Source organism: Podarcis raffonei, chromosome 3 (assembly GCF_027172205.1).
Source record: "Podarcis raffonei isolate rPodRaf1 chromosome 3, rPodRaf1.pri, whole genome shotgun sequence".
NCBI lineage: Eukaryota > Metazoa > Chordata > Lepidosauria > Squamata > Lacertidae > Podarcis > Podarcis raffonei.
Window position 1 is genome coordinate 65,724,420 of NC_070604.1, and position 23,744 is coordinate 65,748,163.

The following is a 23,744-nucleotide window of genomic DNA, read 5'->3' on the forward strand; positions in this document are numbered from 1 at the left end:
TGTGAATGGTTCCATAGACCCCCTGGTTGAGTTACGTGGACCCCCAGTTGGGAACCTCTGGTGTAGATATTTAAAATGATATTTAAAATATAGGACATACACTAGGCATTGCGGTGGGGAACCTCCAGGTCATGGACCAATTTTGGTCCAATAGGGGGTCCTGTTTGGCTTGTGAGGCCATTCCCCCCCCCCAAACACCCACCAGCTCATCAGTTGACATCACTGGGTGGAGGACAGGGTTAAAATCTGCATTGGCTCTGTGCCTGCACAGCCATGGCTGCAGGATTTCATCGCAGCTGATAAGCCAGGGTTAAATCCTGTTCAGTTCAAACATGCACAGCAAGGGCTGTCTGAAAGCTCCCTGCCTCCTTTGTGCAGCTAGTCTTGCACCTGGATTTTCCCTCTGCTTTTTGCAGGTCTTGTGTGAAAGAAGCTTCTCCTGAGCATGGCAAGGATTGCAATAATTCAGCTTCTTCTCTCCCTAACCCTCCCCCCACCCCTGGCAGCCAGGCAAGAAAGAACCATCTTGTTAGTCTTCTGTTCAGGACTCGCAACATGACTGCTCCCTCCCCATGGTATTTTACAAGCATCGCTGCACTCAAGGGAAGCCTCTTTCACAGCGGATCTGCAAAAACAGTTTCTTTCCCCTTCACTTTTTAAGCAGATCTGCTGTGAAACAGGCTTCTCTTGAGCTTAATGGTGCTTGTAAAATACTAGCTTCTTCCTCGCTCTCCTCTTCAAAGAGCACTTTTCCTTTAAAATGCCTGCACGCAGCTGATCTTCCTTCTCCAGATATTCTGCTCCTGAGAGGAATTCTTATTAGTGTTGCTGTTGCTATTGTTGTTGTTGCTGTTGTTGTTAGTATACCGCCCTTCATTTGTAGATCTCAGGGTGGTTCACAACATAAAATCACAATATTTATTAAATAAATAAATAAATAAATAAATAAATAAATAAATAACTGCCTTTGGAAAGATTGTTCATGCAGGACTCTTTTAAACATCCCAGACTGGGGATTTAAAGGGGTAGGAGAGGCTTGCAAAGCTGTGAGTTTGACACGTGATATCATGATGACTGACATGATGTGATTGACAGGTGGGTAGCCCTGCTCAACTGTCCTGATAAGGATCTTGTGATTGGAGCCCATAAGGTTCTGAAACCCTGCTATACATTGTGTATAGCATGATGGGGCTGGGGCCAAGTCAAGCCAGGGTCTATGCAGAAGTCAACATACAGAAGCCCCGTGAAATTTGGGGCGTTAGTAGGAAAGTAAAGCTCTTTAAGCACAAACCCTTGGGACGAGTGACATCATCATCATCATCACCCCCCTGTTAAAGTTTTTTCCTGGTTATTTTTAGTGAATTTTATGACTTGTGGCAGCAGGAAAAAGAATAGATTGTACCTTTACCTTAGCAGACATACAAGACTTTCATAAACAGATGCTACCCTTTGGTATACATGAAATGCTGCAGGAAATAAATAGATGTTTTGTCAGTTTAGATTAGACAGTGGAAATTTCTGGTCCGACAGTGAATTTGCTACAATATGCTGAATATGGGTGCCCAAAAGGGAATGTTCTTTTTCTTTCGCACAAACATACTGGAAAAATTATTCAAATGTGAGCTTGGGACATCTGTTAAATATTCTGGTAAATTCATCAAGTCATTCACATTAGTGTTTTGTTTTTAAAAAAAATGTGTTCTGAACAAGAGCAAATTACATCTTAGCAACATCATTCAAAGTGATATGTTTAGTAATAATATGACACTTTCTGCCTGTTATTACATTTCTGCATATGATTTAGAAGCTTACCATAATTTCTGTAAGAGAGGGTTTTCCCCTTCGAAATACTCAAACAAGCCAGTCAGGCTGATAAAAAGCAAAGCTCAAAAAGGAAACATAATACAATTAGTCACTGAACGTTGTCATTTTTTGTCTGTTTAATTTTCTTCTTTTATTGCACAACACAGATCTGATTTATGTAAAAGCAAACAGATGCATTTCTGGATTGTTCCATGTGCTCGCCTTCCTCATGGAAAATCTACTGGAACCTGATTTAGAACACTTTCCATAGAGTTCATTGGTTTATCATAAAATTTTTGTGTGTGACCAAGTCTAGCAGTTCTGCCATTTATGCTGAAAACTCTAAGAGGCTTCACCCACCCACTGCAGAAAAGCTGGGTTCAGTTGGAACCCTGCAGATTCCCCCAATCCATGTAAATTTATCTGTGCTTTGAGCAGTGAAAGTATAATTATAGTGGAAAGGGAACCAGCAATAATCCCAGCATATGGCAGTCACGAGCAGGAGGCTGTACCTTGCCCCAGTTATTTGCAGAATCCAGGACCATACCTAATGCAAGTGATTGCCCTAATTCAGCCATTAATTCCTCATCAGGAATAAATGAGTATCAACTACCAAACAAGCCCCACCTTAATTACCGTATTTTTCGCTCTATAACACGCACCTGACCATAACACGCACGTAGTTTTTAGAGGAGGAAAATCCGTAGGCATGCCACCCGTAGGCATTTCCTCCATAACACGCACAGACATTTCCCCTTACTTTCTAGGAGGAAAAAAGTGAGTGTTATGGTGCAAAAAATACGGTAAATAAAGCATCCCTTTGCATTTCTTGAGAAGTCCAAGCGTATCTCCTTTCAGAAAGATGAAGGCACGCTGCTAATCGACTGTGTTAATTAGGTCAAGAGTATCCCTTTTTGCATTTCCTGAGAACTTAGAATATCACCTCTTTCAGCAAAGGCAAGAGCACTTTGCTAGAAATAGACTGAATGGGCAAGAGGGGTTGTCTCTGGCTGGGCTTTTGCCCTGCAGCGTGACAGTTAATTAGCACAACTCAGGATGTTCTAGAAATTCCCCACCCATGTCTTTTGTTGTGAAATGTCATTCAGGTACAAGCTTGGATCCTTTGTAAAAAGCTAAAAAAGACCTTTAACATTTGGTGTTTTTCCTATAAGTGGGCGTACAAAGTACCCCCCGTTGGCTCACTAATCTTCCCAGGAGGTTTTTCATCTCAGGTTCCACATTGTGCCCTGGAGATTTCTTGATGCCACTGTAGTTCAGTTTCCTTCAGTGCTTCCAGAGGCTGATCCATGCCACTCTGTTCCAAGCTGCACTGCCCCGTGATGAACCTCAGGAACAGATGTCTTTTCTTTTGTTACTTAAGCTTCCTTGCCAATGTTTCCTTGCCTCAAATACATGTTTATTATTTTGTTTTTGGGTGTAGTCTGCAATCTGTAGAGATGTATCAGCCAGTATCTTTCTAGAAGGGGTGCTTTCTCCATCTTTTTAGTAGGGTTCAAAAGAACCTAAAATAAAATAAAATGAGACTGCTGGAAGGCCTCCTCCTCCCTCCCTCCCTCCCTCTCTCTCTCTCCCTCCCCCCCCCCCCCCATCTCTGGGGTCTTGGTGGATAATGCTAAGTTTTAGTATAAGACATAGTATGACAGTGGCAATCTTTAGCAACTGAAGTAGTAGAAGATTCAAAGGTTCCATGCATAATGGTTATGGAAGGGTAAATTGCTAGGGAATACACAAATTGTGGCTGGACTTAGTATTTTTTAGTATTGCCATCAGGAATGAATTAAAACTTCATTTGAGTGCATACAGAGTGCTCTGCTCTCTTTCCTTTACTTACTTACTTACTTACTTACTTACTTACTTACTTACAAAAGGATTTCTGTACCACTGCATAATAAAGTATCAGGGCCATGTAAAGCATAAACCGCTAAAAAAATAAAAATAAAATACAGATAATCATTGAAGTGACTGGCTCCTCAAGTGCAGCTTTACCACAGAAAGTTAAAAAAAAATTAAATGGCATGGCCAGTTTATGCTCATTCAGTCTGCAGGGACCTGGCAGGATTAATGACACAGTAGCAGCAGCCAAGTTTACTTATCCTGTAGGAAAAACATTGGCAGTTTGTATCTTTGAAAGGGGCAAAATACTGCAGCTGCTTATTCCTAGGTATACTCCCCAATTCTAATCAGCAGAATTAAGTGCATGACCATAATGGTAACTGTGGCAACTCCTAAGTATTATTTTCTTAGAAGTAGCAGGCATTGTAGGAAGATTGCCTTGATCCAATAAAACTGGTTTGGAGAAGGGGAGGCAGGAATAGTTGAATGCAGCCAGTACCTTTATTTATTTACCTGGAATTTTAGCTTTCTATAAAGGACGGCATGTGCAGAGCCCAGGCTGTTGGATTGGAGAGGAGAGCAATGTGTGCAGCGGCACAAATGAGGGATATACAGTGGTGCCTCGGGTTACGAACTTAATTCGTTCCGGAGGTCCGTTCTTAACCCGAAACCGTTCTTAATCTGAGGCGTGCTTTCGGTAATGGGGCCTTCCGCTGCCGCTGCGCGATTTCTGTTGACATCCTGGGGCAAAGTTCTCAACCCGACATACTACTTCCAGGTTAGCGGAGTTTGTAACCAGAAGTGTACATAGTTCCTCATCCAGTAAGGAATACTGGATGTCGAAACCTGTTTCCATCCATGTGGAGGTTCTAGCAGGGTTGAGTGCCTGTCTCTCTTTTGTGAATTACCTCAGAATAAAGAAGAAAAGGGGATGACGCGATTTTATGTATTTATTTTTGTATTCACCAATCTCTTGGAGGATCGTTGTTTTCTGACTCCTGTGTTCTAGAAGTTGTGCTTCCATCTACAATTCCATCATTGCTGTCATCAGAAGACTGAGCCTGCTGGTAAAAAAAATAATAACACTGTAGTTTGGCTTAGTTAAAGCAAATAGTGTTAGCAGAACTGCTATCCCTTTGAGCTTGCAGAAGAGGTGATCACTCCCTTTGCAAAGTGTGTGCTGAAGTGAAATGGAACTATCACAATGGGAGGTTCTAGACTAGAGGTATAACAGCAGCAGGAAGAGAAATCAATCCTGTATATTCAAGAGGACACAATTAGGCCTATTTGCATCTAGGTTCAACCAATGTCAATTGACTTTTTGTTCCAAGCCTTAGTTTATTTAGTTCATTTAAAGCAAGCATTTTAAAATTTAATTATAAAAAGTATTCTAAGTGCACATTTAAAATTCACATACTGAGGTCTATTTTTTTGTCTTTTTTCACTTTTAGTTCAGCTACCATTCAAAAGAATTTTTAACCCATTGTGTAAGGGATTATATATAGTATTACTTTATGCCTACATCAAATCTATACTAAAGGAATCCAAAATTAGTTGACACTATGAGTTTTGAAATTCCCATTTTTTTCAGCAGAAAAGCAGAATGTGATCAAAAGTAATTTTGTGAACTTCATTGAGCTCAAGCTAAGCAAAACAAAGTTATTATAAACAAGACTAAGAGTGACGTTTAGGGTATTACTGTAAATAATAATAATAATAATAGTTTTTATTATTATTTTCTGTGGTTGATATGACCATGATGGTCAAAACAACAATAACACTCACTATGCTATGCTGAATAGGGGTGTCTGTTGTACTGTATTTTTTAATGATGGATGAATTCTATATAAAATGGGACACATCATGTCTGCTATTGAACATTTAGACAAGGCATCCATTAGAGAGGCAGCAGCAATTGTTACTTATCACATTTTTGGTGGCTTGCCTTTTTCAGCTGAAGGTAGGTCAAATTCTTTTGTGCTCACGGTGGCACTTCATTTTATTAGTTACTGAGTTTCCCCAAGTAGTTGCTGTAGTTGAAAAATGCCATAGTTTCTTTCCTCAGAAGTGTGAACTGAGAATCTCAGGAACCAATCCTAGCTATTTGGGCACTCTCAATGAAGCATCTTGGACCCACATTGGATGTGCTTCACTTCTTCATCTGGTCATATTTCCCTTTGGGGAGAATAAATACGGTTGCAGTGTCTGGAAACTGCAGAGTCCTACATGTAGATAGTTAAATTCTCATAGGAAAAATTTGAAGGCTCTCCTAAGTATTAGCGTCTTTTCTCCCTACCTCTCCTTTGTGTGTGATTGTGCAAAACACCATTCCTGCTGGGAGATAAAACTGAACATTTTCACATCAGTAACTTTAATCCCCTATAGTCGAAAAATGAAAAATGTTCTGTATTTTCTCTTGCCTCTTGTTTTCTGTCATCCTCACTGTGACACTGACCAGAATTCTAATGTAGGAAGTAAGAATTGTTATCAAAGAAATCTGCCTTGAGGGGTCTCTGACAAAATTCTCTCAAATATGTTTTACGTTGGTTTTCAGAGACTCGTATTTTGCCAGCTTTTCACTGTTGCTAAATTAGAGCACTGACTAATGAAAACAACGAGCCATATGGTCCAACTTTTATTTGGGCAGATTAATAATAATATTTAAAAATTAGCAGTCAGAGCTTTTGAGCTAAATAATTTTTCTGTGTAGCAGTGTGTGATGACACCATATTGCTACCATTATGTTAGGGGATAGCAATTCTGTGAACCCTGCTTGTGTTAATAAATAACTGGCACTTCCATATGTTGTGGTTTTTTTTAATTGAAGCACAGCTTCTATGCTAAGGAAAAGTGTTTGAAATAATATATTTATAATTAATTTTACTTTCTAAACTAGTTAGATTCACATTAGACTTTCATTCATGAGGGACATGGCTTCTTCTGAAAGTGTTGTTGATTACAAAAATTGTGCCAAATGGTGCAGTTGGCAAATAGATATACTATTTGCTTGAGCAATGGCCCAGAATAACATTTAGATTGAAAAGTTGTTAATTTATTGAGTGATTCAGCAACCTATTTTAACTTTCCTGAAATTGCCCCATGTATCAAAGAATAGATACAAATGATGTATTTTATTGGACTGCCACTATTTGCTGATTTCAAACCTTATTATCCAGTTGGTATTGTTTTACCTGGTTACTTTATGCTGCTATTGAGGGGATCTATTTCTATTTCACATTGGTACTTAATTTTGAGAGAACTGGTGTAGGTGGTGGAATCAAAAGAACTGTATAAAATATTTTCCAGAAATGAAACCACTGAGCTAGAATTTAGTTAGCTGCTTAATTACATTTTATTCCTTCCTCCAAAGAGCTCAAGGGTGTGTAAAACAACCTCAGAAGACCTTTGATAGCCATCACCTGGTCCTTTGCATTAATCTTTGCTCACCATGACAAAGTTGACAATCAGTCATCTTGTGCAAGATTCGCTTGTTATGAGAGAACCGCAGGAAGTAGGATAGAGGTAATAATGTGCTGTGTGGAAGGGCTGATGGACATGTTTTCCCCATCCTATAAATAGCTGACTGTTTTGGTTTCCTTGGTCTGAAACAGGTAATTTTGAACTTGTAAGCTTTACCTTTCTAAAGATGTATAATTTGCTGCACCTTGGTGGAGACTTCCAGTGCATTAGTTAGCAGGACTGATTTCACCCTGGCCGAGGAGTTCTCTGAGAGGGTAATAGCGTTTTGTGCCAATCACTGTCCCTGTTTTTATTACTGACTGGTTAAGCCAATTTCTGTGTTGCACTGTACGTTTGAAGTTGGTGTTGGGTTCACAAGGCACCTATCAGCCATTGTTTGCAGTTTTACCTATTGAACTGCCTGTGGCGAGAATAGGTAGGAAATATAAGGGCAAAGGCAAATTGCCTCTCTGTGCAGTTTCTACTCTGTCCTCTGGCACTACTTTAGATACCATAGATCAAATATCTAATTGGTTAAGGTTTGCTTTCCTGGATATACTTCCTTCATTTTGAGCATTCCAACTCTTGGCATACTCTGGGATTCCAAAACGAAGCTGCCTTCGTGAACACAAAGCCAGACATTAGGAAACAGCCACATGAACATCATTCAGACAACAAAAGAGAACGTCAAGTTTAAGGGGAAGAGGAGGAACGAGATACAGCAAGAATCTTCTTGGTCCTACATCTTGGAGCTACCGAAAGCCATTTATTTTGCTTTTCAAAGCAGAAGAGGTGGCACAGAAAGCCATCTTTTTGCTTATTGGAAGGGTCCAAGTTGGAAAGGTTCAGTGCCTGTTCAGGCATCAAAACCTGTCAGCTGAGAGAACAAGGAGACTGAGATTGTGATACATTATTATTTTAAAAACCTTTGTTTGGAAAGGTGGTGTGGTACAGCTGTGTTTGTTCTTTTTCTTTTTTCATAAGGTTGGAAGTGCCAGTAAGATGCCCACAGCATTCTACCTAATACAGATGGTGCTTATTAAAAGCCTCATTCCAGCTGCCTTTTTTTTAAAGGGTTAACATTACTTTAGCTGCATATATACAATTTAATATATGTGTCAAGGTTTCCAGACTTATCCCTCTGGGATAAAAATGTTCCAGGAAAATAACTAACACTGAGTTAAAAATGGACTGCACAGGGTTTCCTGTTAATATAGCTATCTTTGCCTACAGCGCCAGTGTGGTGTAGTGGTTAAGAGCACTGAACCGCTCCTCCACATGCAGCTGCTGGGTGACCTTGGGCTAGTCACACTTCTCTGAAGTCTCTCAGCCTCACTCACCTCACAGAGTGTCTGTTGTGGGGGAGGAAGGGAAAGGAGATTGTGAGCCGCTTTGAGACTCCTTAGGGTAATGATAAAGCGGGATATCAAATCCAAACTCCTCTTCTTCTACAGAGGATTCATGGGATGCTAAACATTTTACAAACACTTAGTGGTCCATCTCACAGTTTGGCCAGCGATTTCATATGTTTAAACCTAGTAATAATCTGGCTAGTTATCTTACCAGAATTGGAAGTGATGTTCTCTCAAACTAATATTTACTTAGTGTTACTTTCACCTTCTCTTCTCAATGAAGTGGACTTGCTGTCTTTGTATCTCCTATTCATTTTAACTTGCTCACATCGTAAGAGACAAGTTAATGTAGAGACATAGCTTGCTCTGTAACAAGCTGTCTCGTTTAAAGTGAATCCCTTTATCAATTGTCAAGTCAGATTAAATCTCCCATTGAAATCTTTGAGGCTCGGAGGTGTTCACGTTTGGATTACACCCATAAACTTCCAAGAAAATTATGTGCTTGTGTTGTGAATATCCCCTAGATAACTGGTCAGTCGTGTATGTGAGCTTCTTGGCTCACAATCTTTTACGTGGATTCATTTATCAGTGAACCAAGACTGATTGTGTCACTTTTTAAATGTGCAAAACATCCTCCACAAAGATATAAAACTTGTTTCATTTGGAGGAAAAGTGGATGTTATCCTTAGATTTCTGAACCATTTTGCAGGGGGGGAGGAGGAAGGAGGAGTTGCTGTGAGATATGAGAAATGGGAAACAAGAGATTTCCCACTATGCACCAATAGTACAATTCAGTGAGCACATAGTGGTTTGGGTGCTATGTGTGCTGCTTGCGAGGGAAAGAGGATCAAGATGTTCCTATACTTTGATGTTGGAAGGGAAATGGACAGCCTTCAAAGAAAATCACTGAGCTTGATTGCTGAGTTTATCTGGAGGTTCCCTGTTAGTTGTCTCCTGTGTTATGGAGGCCTGGCTGCCCTCAATGGGAAGTTAGGCATTTAATGTTGCTGTGAAACACTTTTCCAGCAGAGATTCAGCAGGCAACCTCATATTGGATTTTCAGATGACCTTTTAATGCTTTCAGGCCTATGCAGTTGTTTATAATTCTATCAAGCAGATAGTCATTTTCACGATTGTTCTGTACTCTTTTAATTGTTTTATGTTCTGTATTACTGCACAACCCCCTGAGTGGGTGATATATAAATACTTTGATAAGTAAATACAAATAAATAAAATATGTTAGGGTAACTCCTGTGTGTGGGCAGGTGAAAGTAACATTGGTGCTGTGATTTTTAAGTGGGTTTCCCCTTACCTCAGGGGTGTGTAAGGCACCAGTGCATGCAAGGATGGACTGTAGGTTATTGGGCTATGTATAGTTTTTTCAGGAGAAATAACACTTCGTTCAGGAATATAAGGCACCCTGTGCTGTGAAAAGCAACAGCCCCATAGTCGGTGTCTATCCATGAGAGAAGATGGACATGGGAAACAATTGGTAACAACTGTGTACAGTGGTACCTTGGGTTACAGACGCTTCAGGCTACAGACTCCGCAAACCCAGAAATAGTATCTTGGGTTAAGAACTTTGCTTCAGGATGAGAACAGCAATTGCGCGCCAGCAGCGGGAGGCCCCATTAGCTAAAGTGGTACCTCAGGTTAAGAACAGTTTCAGGTTAAGAACGGACCTCCAGAACGAATTAAGTTCTTAACCCGAGGTACCACTGTACTTATTGTCCTAAGCGCTGATAATCTAGAAAGCTGATGTGAAACCACTGTAATAGGATTTTAGGTGTTAATGAAGCAGTCAGCATTCAAGTTCTAATGGGAGATGAAAACAAAAAATGACGCAAGGTGAACAAGGCCTGTTAAAATTAGATATGAACCTGAGAATGGCTTGGTCTTTTTTTCTTGATGTGGCATTCAAGGTTCTCTCTGACAGGCTACAACATCAAATACACTATAATGCTTTCTTCCTTTCACCAGTTAGCTGAATAATAAACCAGAAAATTGCATATTAGAAGGATAACCTACAAAAGAAAGCACTGTTCTCACTGCTAATTTTGGCCTCTATTCAATCCTTTGTTTTAGGCAGTAAGCAACACGTATATTTTGATGAAGTAAAATTATTTTATGTAACCATTGCTTATTACTAATTATCACATGACACTTTGAAGAAAGAGAATATTTGAACTCTTAGTGTTCAAGGTTTCTAATTAGTGTTGGATTTTCTAGTATAGAAAATTAAGTTTAAGGGTTTATGTAAGAAAATAGTCAATCACGGTTTCTGTGTTCCATAGATAGCGTGAACAATTGTTACCTCTTTATTTTATTTTTACAGCTTTTTAAGTGTTTAAGAAGTATATATCAACTTAATTTGAAAACTAAATATATCTTGTTCATTCAGCTTTTATTCCTTTGCAATCCTCATAGATTGCCACTGAATTTTCTTAAATGGTTCAAAATCCTTTCAGTATTATTCCAAGTGACGTAGAGTTAATGCTACAATGGATGTTTGACAGTGGAACAGTCTCCCTCAAACCTTCCTTGGAGGTTTTTAAGCATAGGTTGGATGGCCATCTGTCATGGATGCTTTAGCTGAGATGCCTGCATTGCAGGGTGCTGGACTAGATGCCCCCCTCTAAATCTACAATTTAAATCTCCAAATCTACAATTCTACGAAGAATTCCCTTGTTGCCCCCCCCCCACTTTCTCTGGCTTTCTTCTATGCCATTGTGAATTCATTTATCTGTTTTTAGGCTGCCATAAGATATTTGATTTGTGCTCAGGGCAGTGGGGAGAAAAGAAGAGACTATTTGTTTTTAGTGAAGGTTTTAAAATGTCACCCCCCCATACATTAATGTTTCCTTCAAAACCCTTGTTCTGTCATACTCCCAAACATCAGAGAAACTTTGCAGAGGCAATATCTGTGGCCTGGTATATTATTTTATGTTTTCTAAAAACAAGCTGAGCAGCAGAATCCATGTGAAAGATATTATAAAAACATAGTGAGGTGGTTTCTATAGTTTAATTCAACTTCATTGGTATAGGGTCATGTCAGAGTCAATCAGGCATTTTTCCTTTTTATGGAAGTAATGGAATGTCTTCATTTTTTTTCTGTGTAATTTCACTTTTATTGATTCTACTGGATTGAGTTCCACTCACATATTCCTAACTCTAAAGCTTTGTTTTTGTGGCTGCTCCATAGCTCTGTGCTTGATTAAAATTACTTTTCTCTGAAAACTCGTAAACTTTTAAGCACTGATGTTGTGCACTCTTGTCAGCAGCACTACATGTTTGTGTGCATGTGCCATCTTGCCCTGTTTCAAACAGAATAGATAGTGTGTAAGCATTGCAATACAGATTTTGGGCTTTTGGACTGTTGAATAGCAGTTTTATAGATTGCACATTCATTTCTATTTAGGCTTTTTTTTTCAGAACTTAGTTTTAATTATTATGTCATATCCTGTATGGAATTTGTGCAGTCTGTTTGAAAGAACATGCACAGCAGTTCTGAAAGCTCTTTTATAGTGGTTGTGTTAACTGGTGTAAGTGGTAAACATTAAAGCCTCACACTCTTTATTGCTAGCACTGATGTATCTTCCTGCAACATCGGCATAAACATTCTATTGATAGACCTGTGTACATGTAAAACACCTCTTTTTTTAAGTGTATTTGGTAATATTGTTAATGGAGGATGTGCTATTAGCACCAGAACATTCCTGTTATATCCTTCATAAAAACTCAATTGCAAAATTCATTGGGCAAAAAAGTTTTCAGAGGTGATCTGTGTTATCGTTCTGCTTGTGGCAGTAAGCCAGTTTCATCCTTAAAAGATTAGCTGAAACTTATTTGCACAAGTGCTTAAACTGACAGAATGCCAGCTTTCTAGAGTCTTTGGTGTCTTCAATCTTTTGTAAAGTCTGTATTTCTCTATAGTGCTTGTGGGTTTTTTTTGCTAGAAAAATTGGATTCTGGGTGTCCACACATACAAAACTGAACTATATTTTTGTAATTACACAGGAATGTAAACTATAGCTGGACATTCTGTTTTTGTCTCAGAATTAAAGTGTTTTATATTTATGGTTGTGCATTTACGTGCTTACGTGTCAAAGATGAAGAATGTAAAGCTTCTGTTTATAAGGGGCTCCCCACTGCACCCCATGTATTTAACATGGAAGTGTGAGTTACAGTTGCAAGAAAATCCAATAATTAGTTGAGCTTTCTCATTGCAAGAGCAATTGTGTTACAGAGAGAAACATAAATGTCCAATAATGTACAAGGGACGCAGGTGGCGCTGTGGTCTAAACCACAGAGCCTAGGGCTTGGCAATCAGTAGGTCGGCGGTTCGAATCCCCACGATGGGGTGAGCTCCCATTGCTCGGTCCCTGCTCCTGCCAACATAGCAGTTCGAAAGCACCTCAAAGTGCAAGTAGATAAATAGGTACCGCTCTGGCGGTAAGGTAAACGGCATTTCTGTGCGCTGCTCTGGTTTTGCCAGAAGCAGCTTAGTCCAATAATGTAATAGTACATACGGTAATTGTGCACCCTTTGCTACAGATGCTCTCGTTCATGCTAGTCACATAGCCTTTAAATTTGCTTTAAAACAGTTTCCCCCACTGCAGTGGCTTCCAGATATTGCTTGACCATTTGGCCACACTGGCTGGGGTCTGATGGCATTTGTAGTCCTAAACATCTGGAGGACATCAGGTAGGGGAAGGGTGCTTATTTAAGTGAATTGTAGAATAACAGAGGAAAATTCTTAGAGCTGCTATACATTTTTGTGGAAAATGGAACCAGTACTGGCAACATCAGTATGCAGTCTTGGTCTGTTGTTTAGTTACACTGTGTCTGCTTCAGTAGGTCTAGGGCAGCAATATTTGTTAACCATGTCAGGTTATGTAACCACTGGACACAGGAAGAGGAAAAATTGCCATTCTGGGTGAGATCAGTGATCTGTTTAGTTAGCAGTCTGGTGACAGTCATCATGCAGATACCACAAAGGAGACCAGCAAGCATGACATGATGGCAATATCTGCTTCTAGTTTTTTATTTTGAAGGTATACAATAACTTAACATGAGATTTCACTTAATACACAAGAAGAGCCATACTCACAGGAAGTAGGTCTGCCATACATCCAGAATTTCCCAGACATGCGGGAGTTGTCCATTGGAAATAGCGCCCTGGTGAAATTTCTGACAATCAGGAAAACCTGGGCGTATGGCAACCCATTTCAGAAGTGTTTAGTTTTGGGCGAATTTCCTTTTAAAAAAACACAACTCAACAATTTTCACTTTTTGAAATATTGTAACCCTACAGGGTGAAGATAACAGCCCTTTCCTGGTCTTTTCTTCCTGTAAGCACTTGGTATGTTGAGGTGACTTGACTTTCAATATTAAACCTGGTCTTTATTTATCTAATTGTGCCAAACAGGTATATTTGTGGCATTGCAAATAATTATGGCAATGATTACTATAAGTTGATTATATGTTTTGTGAAGTAATACTTCTTAAATCTGCTTTATTTATTTTTTTCTGTTAAAAGCTGTTCAGGGGTACAGGTAGCAGTGAAATTAGTGGGAGGGAGGTGGATTTGAGAAGCCTGCTTTTGTTTTGCATTTCCGCATCTAACTGAAATGCTTGGATGTTTAAAATGGGGACCGAAATGGCCCAGGCTTTTCCAAATGTTTCTTCATATGCCTGGTGATGTTGAATAGAAGCCTCCATCTCTGTTGCGGCTCATCTGGCATACATTATCATCTTTGCTATGGAACAATGTTTGGATGAATGGCAGTGTTCACATTTCATGCTGTTTAGTGTGATGAGTATGAACTGGAATGAGCAAGATTTAGCCTTACATTCCCTCCCCCCACCTCTTTTCCTCTTACAAGACTTGTAGGATAGAATCACAGACTCAGAACTATAGAGTTGGAAGGGATCATGGAGGTCCAACCCCTTGCAATCCGGGAATCTTTTGCCCAAAATGGGGCTTGATGTCATGACACTGAGATTAAGAGTCTCATGCTCTACTGACTGAGCTATGTATCATGAGCCATCTTGCCAGTCAGAGGAGGCATTAGGCAGACACATGAAGGAAAAGGCTTTCAAGGGCTGCTAGTTAGGGTAGAATCACAGAGGAGTTGGAAGGAACCCCAAGGGCCATCTAGCCAAACCCTCTGCAAGACAGGGTCTTTTGCCAAACATGGGGTTCAAACCTACGACCCTTAGATCAGGCATAGGCAAACTCGGCCCTCTTGATGTTTTGGGACTACAACTCCCATCATCCCTAGCTAACAGGACCAGCAGTCAGGGATGATGGGAATTGTAGTTCCAAAACATCTGGAGGGCTGAGTTTGCCTATGCCTGCCTTAGATGAAGAATATGTTTTACTGACTGAGCTATTGGAGGGGAGATCTTACTTTAATTTTTACTTAAAGTTGGATTGTTGTGTTGTCCAAACTATAGGTTGTTGATGATATGAACTATGGTTAACTTGGATCTCAAAAGAGAAGATAGATAGGGACTAGAAGGTGTTTAAAAGATACTTGCAAAACCATATCAAAAAATCAGAACTCCTATTAGAATATACAAGTTCCGTTTCAAACACTGAAATACTGAATAAGATGGATAACAATGTGTAATAGAAAAAGAAGTATGAAATTAGGCTAAAGGTGTGTGAAAGAAAGTAATAGAAGTGGAAAGAAATTGCAATTGAGTAGATTGGAAGTCTAACACAAGGGTGGGATGAGGGGTGGTGGATGGTGATGGGAAAAGGAATTATTTGTGGGATTGAGTGTAAGTATGTTTGAACACTTATAAGGATTGTATGAAATGTATGTTTGTATATCTGTAATATATGTGGATTAATGATGAACTATTTTAACAATAATTTTTTTTAAAAAAAGAACTATGGTTAACTTAGCTTCATAACTGATAGTTTGAAGTTGGCTTGTTCAGGATCTGAGCAGATTATGTGATAAACCACAATTATATAAATTTAAGGAAGCAAGGGGAGCTCTCAAAGTCTCAGCTGTGAGGGAGGAGGGACTTCTTTGGTCCAGTTCATGCACATAGTGCTAAACTATGGTGTAGCATGACATGCAAACACCACTTCTGTGTTCCTATACTGTGGCTAACATTTCACAAACTTTTTTTTGACAGCAAAAGCAACCTTTCCCACACAAGTGAAATAAAAATCTGCAAACGTTCTTATTTCTTTTACTAAGTCTGTTCTTCTGCAGCAGCACTTTCAGAGTAGTATTCCTCTGATCGCTACCTGTTTCACAGGGTTTGGGCATGTGCACCCTGAGCAGCACTGTGATGGACACACTGATGTTAAGTGAAGCCATTGACGGGTTTAGATGGAACTGATATGAGTTGCAATGCTGAGAGGCTTTGTCACTATTCAGTTTTCAGAAATTGCTTGCTTGCTGGGAAATATAGCGAAGTGTTTTGCTTGTACGTCTCCTCCATAAGATGTAAAGGAAACATTGGCAAGAATTGAAATGTGCACTCTCTTCACTTTTCGAATGGAATTTCTTTTTCCCCCCTTTTCTTTCTGTTAGCAAATCGGAAGTGATTGCCTAGTAGCAAAACTCCAGGTGTCAGGTTTCCTGCTGAAATGAGAGCAAAAGGCCTCATATGAAAACGATCTGTGTGTGTTGAGACTGAGGTAATGGAAGCAGAGCAGCAGCAGGCTTTGGCGCAAGATTTACTGTTACTTTAACCGTTTTTGTTTTGTTTTAATGTTATTTTTTTTCAAAGCCGTAGTCGGGAAGAATGAATGTTTGGGTTTCTTTTGGAAGAAGAGAATGAGAGAAGTTGTAAAATAGCAGGAGCTGATGGCCCAGGATTTTCCATTGCTCTATAGGTACTAAAGTTTTTTTCAGTAAGGGAGGGGAGGCCTCCAGGAAGTGGGAGTGGGCTTAGCTTCAGAGGAGAGCAAGGGGTGGTGGAAGGGAGGGTGCAGATTAAAATAATAAACATATCCTAGGGATGGATTGCCACACTGTTGCCAGAGCTAGTGGGGGATCTAAAGGAGAAGATCCCTGCGAAGGTTGGGAAGGTTATATATCTCGTGAGATTTTGCTTGGGAGTTTTACTGAAACAAAGTGAATAACGGTTTTTTCCTGGTGTTTCTCCCCCTCCTATTGGAAAGCAGAGCAGCATCCCCTAGGCTAGTCAGGCAGAGGAAAATGGAGTGAATCTGGCTTGGTTATTTCCATAGCAACACAAGTCTGCTGGTCACCAGGACAGCGTGTGTGTGAGAGAGAACAGGAGAAAAGAAGTAGCCTGTTTTCCAGCATTTGGTGATGCCTTTTTCCTTCAGACTGAAGTGCAATTTGTCCTACTTTAACTTTTTTCACAAGTTGGCTGTTGTTTTACAGCACATTTTTTTTATTTTTAAGCAAAAGTCGTTTGTAAATGAATGGAGAAACACTGGCAGAGTATTTTCCTTTCTTTCTTTTATGTGCCATGAGGATATAGCGTCGTTTGCGGAGTGTAATTGAGACCAAACGTTGAGCTTGGGGCCCAGGAGAGAAAATATTTTGGGCCTGCAGGTCATTAGTGAGGTGAGCAAAAGGGAATCCTGGGCGGTCTAGTGAGACGAGGAAAACATGCCAGCCTCATGGAACCTGGTTAATAGAACAAGTAGAATTAAGCTTACTTACTCTGAACTATCCAGCCTGAAAACAATTGGGCACAGTGGGGCAGCAGAATGATGTTGCGGCCTAAGCTGCCACTGACCAGGATTTTCCAAAGAACTTTGAAGAGATATAGTTGGAAAAATATATGTATGCACACCTTTTGAAGGCAACAGACCTGTTGATTTGAAAACCTTCGTTAGGAAGATGTAGGTGCCAAAGGGAGAGTGAAGAATGATTGGCCTGAACTTCAGCTTACGGGAATTACTGACAACATTTGAAAAGGTATGAAGAAGGCGAGTTTAAACTCTTTACTTTTCTTTAAAAAGAAGAAGAAAATTCTGAATATTCTTTTTTTCTGGGAGAATACCCAGTGCCTCATGGGTTGTTGTTTTTTTTAAAAAAAGTATTCTGCAATGGCATTTTTTCTTGTACTGCCTGTAGCATTAATTCAAACTCCTCCATATGCTTTCTTAATAAGTAACAGAACTATCCAGCAGTGCCCAGTTATGCGAATAAGGGGCCTTTTCATGGAGTGATGCAATTGAACACTTGCTATTCAACAGAAAGCATTTCATAACTTCTTGCTGAAAGAAATGACGGTAGCTTTTTCTTTTTGTTTTAAGTTTGCAAGTAGTTCAGTGGCTCCATCAAATGTGAACAGTGTTTTTCTCACCTTTCTTTTCTCTCTTTTACTGCCTTCAGATTGTATCAAGCAGCCTAATAAGAGTAATGCTGGGGAAATATGGTACTTTGGTCGTTCATTGGTCATTCTTAAAATGTTTCCTTTTCTCCTAAGTACCAGAGATGTGTTTGGTATCTGAAAAATGCATTGATGCAGCAAATTCTAAACCTTGACTTTGTTTCTTTCAATTAGAATGGCACATCAAAAGTTGACATATAGCAAAAGGAGTGAATTTTTTTTTCACCTGCATCTTTTTCAGGCTTCGAATCACTAATGTACACATGCTGTGCAATAGTACTACTATAATGCTTGTTGACACCATTGGGTTTTGCTCAGTGGAAGAGATAAGTTTCAAAGTAAGAGGCGAGCAAATATATTGAATGCTGCTCTTTTGGAGTTACCATTTATATAACTTTTGTGAATCCTACTAGCTAGCTAACTGAAATCAAACACAAATTGGATATCATACCAGTTGTTGGCATTAGAAAGAGATGTTTTGAGTGGCATTTGGAAACATATTAGAAAGTATGTGGCAATAATGGTTCTGTTTGTTTGTTTGCTTGTTTGTTTGCTTGTTTGTTTAAACACCCTTAGCATAACATGTGTAGTCTTAATTAATTGCTGTGTTTCACTTGATTTGAGAGCTGGTAATTATTACCAATAGCTGGACCGTGTGTTGTAATTGCAGCTATTAATTGTAAAAGTTTAGATCAGATACTGAAGGTTAGCAAGCTGTAGTGGCAACTTTAATGTGCCAGCTTTCAATTAATTTAGTGATGTGTTTAGAAAGCAGCTCCTATGTGGGCAGTTCTGTCTGCTTCTTTCAAAGGAGATCTGATGCTTGCAAGTTTCAGTTTCCAGCTGCTAATGCCCACCCCCAAATCCCCCATTGCATTTTTACTCTAATAGTAACAAGTTCAGCACCAAGGAAATTGATGTCACAGATTTCGAACAAGGGAGAAAGTTGTAAATCATTACAAAAGATGCAAATTAGTGTTGCTATTGTATTCATGTAAGGATAACTTATTTTGTAAAAATACATTACTTGTTGCTTGCTTATATGCTTATATATATTTGATGTTGCTGCAGCAGAATCCTGGCTGTTTTAGTTGGCTATAGTAGTCAGAAATTTGAATGTGAGCCTTTAATTGGATTCCTACACATTTTCCTAATGACAAAGCAGTTATCATGTTGGTTGATTGTTGGGAACACAAGTTACTTGGCTGTCTAGGACAGTAGTTTCCAACACACACCCTGCCAGACCACTTGAAAAATGCTGATGGTCTTGATGGACCACTTAATGAGTTTTCTACCTGTTGTAGCAATTGTAGGGCACTCTATGATTTTTAATTGTATTTTCGTAGTTTCTTTTATTTCTTACATATTGCATTGTATTACAATTTGAATTCCAAAGAGCTCATATGGCCCAGGAAATTGGACACAATTCCCCACTACCTAGGCACACTCTCTTGCTGACTGAAGACCATTGTGCTTCCTGGTATCCCAGGGAAGTCGAGGAAGTGGAAATAATGGACAGGATTTTGTATTTTGTTGTATCACTTTATTCTAGATCAGGGATGGGGAACATGTGGCCCTCCAGGTGATGAACTATAACTCCCATCACCACTTACTAGTGGCCATGCTCACTAGGGTTGATGGGTGTTGTAGTCCAACAACAGCCAGAGGGCTATAGGTTCCCCATTGGTTTTCTAGAGATTGACCAGGATTTTGACAGAGGTGTGACCATGTTAGTAAGGAACTCCCTAAGGCCTAAATGGGCAGCCTCTGAGGGCAGACCAGTACAACCCCAGATAAGACTGAGGCACTGTGAGTGGGTGGTTCCTTAGAGTCTAGACCAGATGCATGAGAGGTTGCCTGGTCTTGATGGGGTTACACTCCCTCCAAAGGAGCAGGCACATGGCCTCAGTGGTATGGAATGCCTTCCTTGAGCTTTGGTTGGTAACCCTTTAATTATTCTGAGCACTTGGGGGCAGGGGTGCACGTGTGAAGGTGAATGGTCATGTCTTCACTTAGAGCAGGAGTGTGATTTGTTTTTGTCTGCCTTATTTTTTCTCCTGGCACTTATATGGGACTGTTGGCTCATAGCAGTTAAAAGACTAAAATGGGACAAATCAGAAAGTAATTCTATAGTTCTGGCTTGTTGTCAGAGTCATTCTTTGTGTTACCAAGGCTCATGTATGTGTATGTATATGTTCTGGAGACTTCGGAAATAAACATCCCCACATTCCAAAATGCTGCTATTAAAAGGATGAAAATTCACCAGCTGTTAGCTATTGGAGACCCTTTGCTCAACAAGAGTGTCTATGTCTCAAGCTGATGCAGACTGTATTGGGAGGTATTATTTAATGACCTTGCTTAAATGGGAACATAGAAGATTCTTTTTTAAAAAAAAAAATAACACCAGATATGATATTAAAACAACTTGAGCTCTTAAGTAATTTCATTATGCTTTTAAAAAAACAAGCATAACCAATGGCCCAACAGTTACACTTTGATTTACCTATACTTTATTCACAATTGATATTATTCTAGGCAGTGTTATCTTTTAGTGACAGTTTTACAAGGATTTAATAGCTTTGGTTACATCCATGTCTACAAGCTGCTTGAGTACAATAGTAGTTCTGTGCAAGGGTTAGCATGCAAAGCTTTCTTTTTCTGTGTGGTTCTTCCTTTCTAAATTTACAGTGGTACCTCGGGTTAAGAACTTAATTCGTTCTGGAGGTCTGTTCTTAACCTGAAACTGTTCTTAACCTGAAGCACCACTTTAGCTAATGGGGCCTCCTGCTGCTGCCGTGCTGCCAGAGCACGATTTCTGTTCTCATCCTGAAGCAAAGTTCTTAACCCGAGGTACTATTTCTGGGTTAGCGGAGTCTGTAACCTGAAGCGTATGTAACCTGAAGCGTATGTAACCCGAGGTCCCACTGTACATTCATTTGTCTACAGTTATAGGTGTCTGTAAATAAAGACAAAGTTACACCTATGTTCTGAAACATGGAAACTGGACCTGTATTGTTTGTAATTTTCTGTGGTAGGTCCCCCTCCCTCCACCATTTGATGCAGAAGAACAGATATTTAACATGCTCTTTACCCTGCTATGCTGGAAGCAGGAGAAATAGGAGCTGATTTATTGTAGGAAGGGATACCTAAAGTGTTGGATTCAAAATGCTGCAAGCGGCTTCTTCTGCCCTACAGAGCCAAAGGTGCTTTATCAATGACAGCAAGTCCCTGTTAGCAGTGACCAAATGGAGATGCTCCTGATTACATCTGTATGGAAGGAAGCAGTCCCACTGGGTTTTGCTTGTTGTGTATGGATTGAGGCTTCAGCTTCCCCTGAGAGATCATGCCACAGGTTTTACATTTTCACTTGCAAACAAAACGATCAGAAGCTAAAATACTTTTGGTGTGCTACCTGGAAAAAGTTTATTCTCAAAGGGGTTTGCTTCATGTTAATTTCAGACAGACTGAACCCTAACCACAGCTTCAAGTAGTTTTTTTTGGGTGCAGCTGGTTGTTAGTCACAGTAGTGCTTTGGGGTTTTGCCTACTTGTATGTATAGACTTGTAGCTATCTTGATGTTTTTATACGTGTGGTGATTAGATTCCCCCCCCCTTTTTTTTTTGGCTGGTGCACATTGGTAACCTGTAAGGAGGAAAAAAGTTTGAGTTTAAAAACTTTATCAGGAGCCTGAAATTAAAAGAGAACAAAATTGGAAGACTGGCAGGTTGGCAACGCATCTGTACCAGTCTGTAGACAAGATAATTGGGAAATGAACGTATGGGGGGAATTTTGCAGCCCTCCTTAATTTTATGAAACTTAAATTTCAAGCATTGGATGCCTTGTTTGCCTTGTTGCCTGTCAAAATGTAGCATCCTTAACTATTTTGTGTCTTTATTTGTATGTGTCTGTACAGTTGTACATGTCTGAGGAGACTTGCACATATCAGAGGGTGGATGGACCAGTATGAAGTGCACATAGGGTGTGAAGGTTGTTGAAAAATGTTGGAGGGTAGGGTGCTTTTGTGCTCAGGTCCTGCTGTGAGAACCGGACGTTGGACTAGATGGGCCATTGACTTGATCCAACAGAGCTCTCCTTATTTTCCTATGAAAGGATTCTCCCTAAAGATTAAGGTGTGAGCCATATTGTATTGGTAGCCCACTCAGCTTTGTGAAAGTGGGGCAATTTATTTATGTCTTTACCCATATTAAAATATCCTAAGCACTATGCTTAGAAAATGCTTAGTCATGCTGGCCACATGACTCAGAAGCTGTACGCCGGCTCCCTTGGCCAATTAAGCGAGATGAGCGCCGCAACCCCAGAGTCGGTCACGACTGGACCTAATGGTCAGGGGTCCCTTTACCATGCTTAGAAAAACACATACCAGCAAAAAGTCTCGCAGTCTACACAACCGGGTGCAAAATGAAGGCAATGGTGGTGAAAGCAAATGAAGGTGAATGAAGCAGGTGGGGTAGTTTATGCAGGGAGCTGCCTTATACAGAGTCATACTTTTGGTCTACTGGAGCTCAGTATTGTCTACTCTGACAGGCAGAAGCTCTTTAGGATTTCAGGCAGAGGACATTCCCAGCCCTACCTGGAGAGGCTGAGGATTGAACCTGGGATCGTCCGCATGCAAAGCAGATGCTTTAGCACTGAGCCATGGCTCTTCACCTTGACATGGTCACCCTTTGCAGCCTTTACCTGTTCAACAATCTGTTTGAGTTTGTTTTTCTCAGGTACATTCAGAAAAAAGCTAGCCTGTTTCTGAGAGTTCTGGTCCTTGTCATATTGCGATCTAGGAATGCCAGTTGCTAGCACCAAGCATGATTGAGAGTTCCCTGGAAATTCAGTTGCTGTCTCCTCCTGCCAAAACAAACAACTTCAGGAGTAAGAGAGGGTTTTAGATCAGAATCTGGGCAGGGGGAAAGCAACTAACGAAAACATTTGCAAGAAACAGTCAAAGAACTGACCCAGAGAGAAAAGATGACTTGCCAAACAAATGACAAGCCTGGCTGGGTGGTCTCTAGTCACATAGTTCACGGCAGTCAAAAAGAGTTTCGTCAAGAGGAAAGGTTAGCATTAAAGAATTTCTGTGCCTGCACCATACAGTAGCCAGCTTTGTAGTCCAGACTTTCAGAGGGAATGAGGATTCAAATGAGAATTTCACTGATAGTAAAGAGTTAACATTAAAGAACTTTTGCACGTGAATTTACAGAACTGGTCAGCCTGAATTTTGCCTGTGCACAAACAAAATCTTGTTTAACTTTCTGAGATGGTGAAATGACATTCAGTTCATAATACATTTGAGTGGGCAGATGTATAGTCTAAATTAGGTAATATTTGTTGTTGTTGACATCTCTACTTTGTTTGCTTTTTAGTGCCCACCAAAGGGTTCCATATTAGTTTAATTACATTTCTGCCTGTATATCTTGTGACTGAGGAACAGCCAACCCATGGACCCATTCTGGCCCAAGCCATGCCCAGTGGCCTGCCACTGCCCACAATTAATTTACTGGCAATGACAATTTTGATATTGGCATTGGCAGTGCTAACACAACATTGCAGGGCCATGGGGACACCTTCGCCAGTGGTACACCTGCCCCTGGCCAACTGCTTCATCCATAAGAATGATGGTGCACCACACTTCCTGCTTCCAGCCTCCCAGGCATTCTTGTCATGAGTGTTCTCCTTTTCTCTTCACCTGACAACATTTGGCCCCATTGACAATCCTGCTGGTCCAGTAGGGAGAAAGTGAAAAGGGAGGAGATGGAAGGGAAGGTAGAGCAATAGATGGACTGAGTGAAACAAAAGAGAAAAGGGAGACAGAGATCCTAGGTGCCCATGTTAATGTTGTGTGACTGTGTGTGTTTGTGTGCAAGTGTGTGCAAGTGTGGATTGGCCCCATACACTTTGGTTTTAGCATTCCCCACCACTAGC

General features: G+C 40.2%; 1 protein-coding gene across 8 annotated transcripts in view; it reads left to right on the forward strand.

Moving 5' to 3' along the window:
• Positions 1–23,744, forward strand: part of UTRN (utrophin) — a 316,563-nt gene that overhangs the window by 177,700 nt on the left and 115,119 nt on the right. Inside the window, exon 1 of one of the 8 annotated variants that reach the window (XM_053382095.1) lies at positions 16,178–16,332. The exons of 6 other annotated variants lie outside the window; for them this stretch is intronic. Coding sequence is in view for 1 of the 2 variants with exons in the window: in XM_053382094.1 (XP_053238069.1) it covers positions 17,342–17,392 (51 nt within the window). In the remaining variant the exon portion in view is untranslated. Of the gene's footprint in view, positions 1–16,177; positions 16,333–16,777; positions 17,393–23,744 lie in introns of those variants that run through there. One more of the 8 variants, XM_053382094.1, reaches the window with a different exon arrangement.